Below are 3,075 nucleotides of genomic sequence, written 5' to 3'. Positions count from 1 at the left end.
CCCGCCGAGGCAACCTTCTTCGGGCGCGGGCCCCTGCACACCATGGCCCCTGGGCGGACAGGGGCCGGCGCCACCATGCGCGCCCGCCTGGCGCTGACCTTAGCGCTGGTGAGCGTCCTGAGCTGGCCCCCCGCCTCCGCCTGCCCCACCAAGTGTACCTGCTCCGCTGCCAGCGTGGACTGCCATGGGCTGGGCCTCCGGGCGGTTCCCCGAGGAATCCCCCGCAACACCGAGCGCCTGTGAGTATCCCCGCCCCGCCCCACCCGGGCCACCCAGCTGGGTCCCACAGAGGGGCCCCCAGGCGCCAGATCCTGCCATTTCCCTTGTTCACACTGTATGCAGCCTCTGCTCTGATCTCTGTCCTGGATGCGCTCCTTCACTCTGACTTAGGGGTCTGTGGCGTCGGGCAGGTCTGGGGGTGGAGGTCGGGAAGCCCTCTTCGATGAGGAAAGAGTAGTGCCTCTCCGGGGGTGAGAGCTCCAGACGCAGGGCCTGCTGACAGCTTCCAAGCAGAGCGCTGGCAGGAGATGAGGGGAGGAGGGAAGACTGCAGCCAAGGAGGTCTTAGGCTGAGGGTAAAGGGTCTGCGCTCCTTAAAGAGGGAGCAAGGGAGAAAGCTGAAGGGTGCTGGGGAGACAGGGTGAGGAGACGGGAGAGGGGGCCCTAGACTGTGACCTGCTTGGAGATCAGAATGCGCCAGCCGCTCTCTGGATGCCCTTGTGAGGAAAGTTGAAAGTGTGTGTGAAGGTCTAACTTCTGAGGAACCAAACGGATTCAGAGTGGGTGCTCACAAAACCCGCTCTGCCTGGAGCGCAGCCTGGGAGATGCCAAGTTGCAGCCCTGGTGAATTTTTTATGGCTGGGTTATAAATGCCTCCCCCCCAAAGTCTAGAGAATGGAAATGCTGACAGCCCTTTAAATGAGACCGAGCGCTATAATCTTACAAACCGCACTCAGCCTCGGATCTTGGGCTTGGCAAGAAAGGGAGAGGCGCTTGGAGAGTGGGGTGGATTGACCCTCGTTTTAACCCCAATTGTGCAACCAAATATTTACTTTTCATATGTCAACGTTTTGGAAACATTTATCATTTTGATCCTCAGACCAGATTCAAAACTGGGGCTCGGAGTGGGCCCTTCCTAGCCCACAGCTGGGGAGCTGGGGAAGGAGAGAGAAATGGTAGAGGGTCTTGGAACCAGCCTGGGAACACAGCCCAGGGTGGGTGAGGATTTGCTCTAGTGTGGTCGACTTCTCCATGTCTTGCTCTCCCTCCATCCTCTCCCCACATGTCTTAGAGGTAGGTGCATGGGTCTTCCATTCTGCCTTCTTGACTTTGGGCTGGAAGAGAGTGGTGATGAGACTGAGACAAATTGTCCTAGAATGTGTGATCCCTGTTAATCACTTCCTGTCACCTCATTTCGTCTCATTCTCTTTATATGTCCCTGCGCGGAGACTCCATAGAACTACCTTCCTTTTTCCTGGAGCTTTCATTTGGCTCAAAACATTTTTTCCCCTAACTGCAATGATTATTCTGTGGGGTTGAACCACGCAATTCTCAAAGGGTAAAGCTGAACCTTCATTAACACATGTAGAAAACAAGGCTCAGAAATGTGAAATGACTTGCCCAAGATCACGCCCCAAGTTGAGGGCAATAAAAGGACCAGAATCCAGGTTCCTACAACTTAATTTGGACAGTACGTTCTACCATACCGGTGAAAAAGTGGTTTTAGTGGTATTTTTGGATACTTATAACTTACAAACTAAATTCTCCTCCCTCCTCATACCAGGGCCAGCCACATGAGTTAGTGAAATAATAACTGTAGCTAATGTTTAATGAATGCTTTTCCTGCCTCAATTTGTTTACATGTGCTATCTCTTTGAATCTCTACAATAGTCTTATTAGTTATATAGCTTATTATTTTACTTTACAGTTAAGCCATCTTGTCATTTGCTCAAGGCCATGTAGCTAATTAAGTGTTTTAATTTGAGCATGTCTAACTCCAAAGTCCATACCCCCTGCTACTCTGCTGGACATCCTTGGAACAAGGGTCAGTTTGGGCCAAGATCTATAAACAAAAGGCCCTGGGCGGGTTCTGGCTGCAGTTGGGTCTTAGACTAGGCAGCTGTTGCTGCTGCTTCAGGTATACCTTGTAACATTCAGCCTATTTTGACATCAGCTCTCCTTTTGGGGTCATAAGATTGCCTTCCCCCATCCTTCAAAATCATGTTTCATGTTTAGGGAGCCAAGGAGAGTGGGCCCCTTTCCTCCTGGCATGTAGGAGGTCTTCAAAAGTTGAGGAACAGCACTGCAGCAGGCATGCCACTCAACTCCCTTCTCTAAGACCCTGGTAGCTTGGGGCTACCCATCCGCTCCACGAATGGTGAAACTGGAGTCTTGGGTGTTCCCATGGGCCCCCTGCTGCAGTCATGGTCGCTTGCAGGTATTGACAGAGTATGAGGTGCTTCAGAATACCTGAGTCTCTACTGCCTTGGTTCTGGTCACTGGTGCCACTTTGGTTGGGGTGCAGCGGGGGTGACATGGCTGCCAAAGCTGACCCTCATTTTAGTCTCCTTTCTTCCCAGGAGAGGGGGCAGCCTTTAGGAGCAAGCTGGGTCAGGATGACTTCAGGGGTTAGGAGCAGCCCACCAACAGCCTTCACCACCTTTTACCCTCTCTGAGTCAACTCAGATGTAACATTTCAAGTCTGCAAACTTTTGGGGGGATATTTGGTATTTCTATGCAAAGGGTTTCTTTAGGGAGAAATTTCTCTTTCCTTTCTTCATTCATGCAACAAACCTTACTTGAGCCTATACTGCATTCCGATCACTGTGTATAAAATCATTGCATACACAGAAGAAAGCCAGCAATTCAACTTAAAGGATGTAAGCAAACTTCCTTTAGTGAGTCCTGCAAACTTCTCAGGGCTCGGTTTTTCACAGGGTATGAGTTTTGTCAGCACTGCTGTCAGAGCTCAGGACCTTCCTAAAATCCACTTTTCTGATCTAGAATGTTTACGTTGTATTTTATAACAAAGAAGAAACATTTTTCCCCTCTTCACTCCTGCTACTCCCTCTCAACG

At 50.9% G+C, this 3,075-nt stretch overlaps 1 protein-coding gene across 2 annotated transcripts in view; it reads left to right on the top strand.

The window, feature by feature from the left end:
• Positions 1-6: 6 nt before the first annotated feature.
• Positions 7-3,075, top strand: part of SLIT3 (slit guidance ligand 3) — a 545,706-nt gene continuing 542,637 nt past the window's right edge. For both annotated transcript variants that reach the window (XM_015585228.1, XM_015585229.2), the window contains exon 1: positions 7-239. In XM_015585228.1, coding sequence (XP_015440714.1) covers positions 43-239 — 197 coding nt within the window. In that variant the 5' untranslated portion in view covers positions 7-42. The remainder of the gene's footprint in view (positions 240-3,075) is intronic.

This window comes from Pteropus alecto, unplaced genomic scaffold (assembly GCF_000325575.1).
Source record: "Pteropus alecto unplaced genomic scaffold, ASM32557v1 scaffold40, whole genome shotgun sequence".
NCBI classification, from domain to species: domain Eukaryota; kingdom Metazoa; phylum Chordata; class Mammalia; order Chiroptera; family Pteropodidae; genus Pteropus; species Pteropus alecto.
Note: the sequence above shows the minus strand (reverse complement) of the source record. Positions and strands in the feature narration are given on the sequence as shown.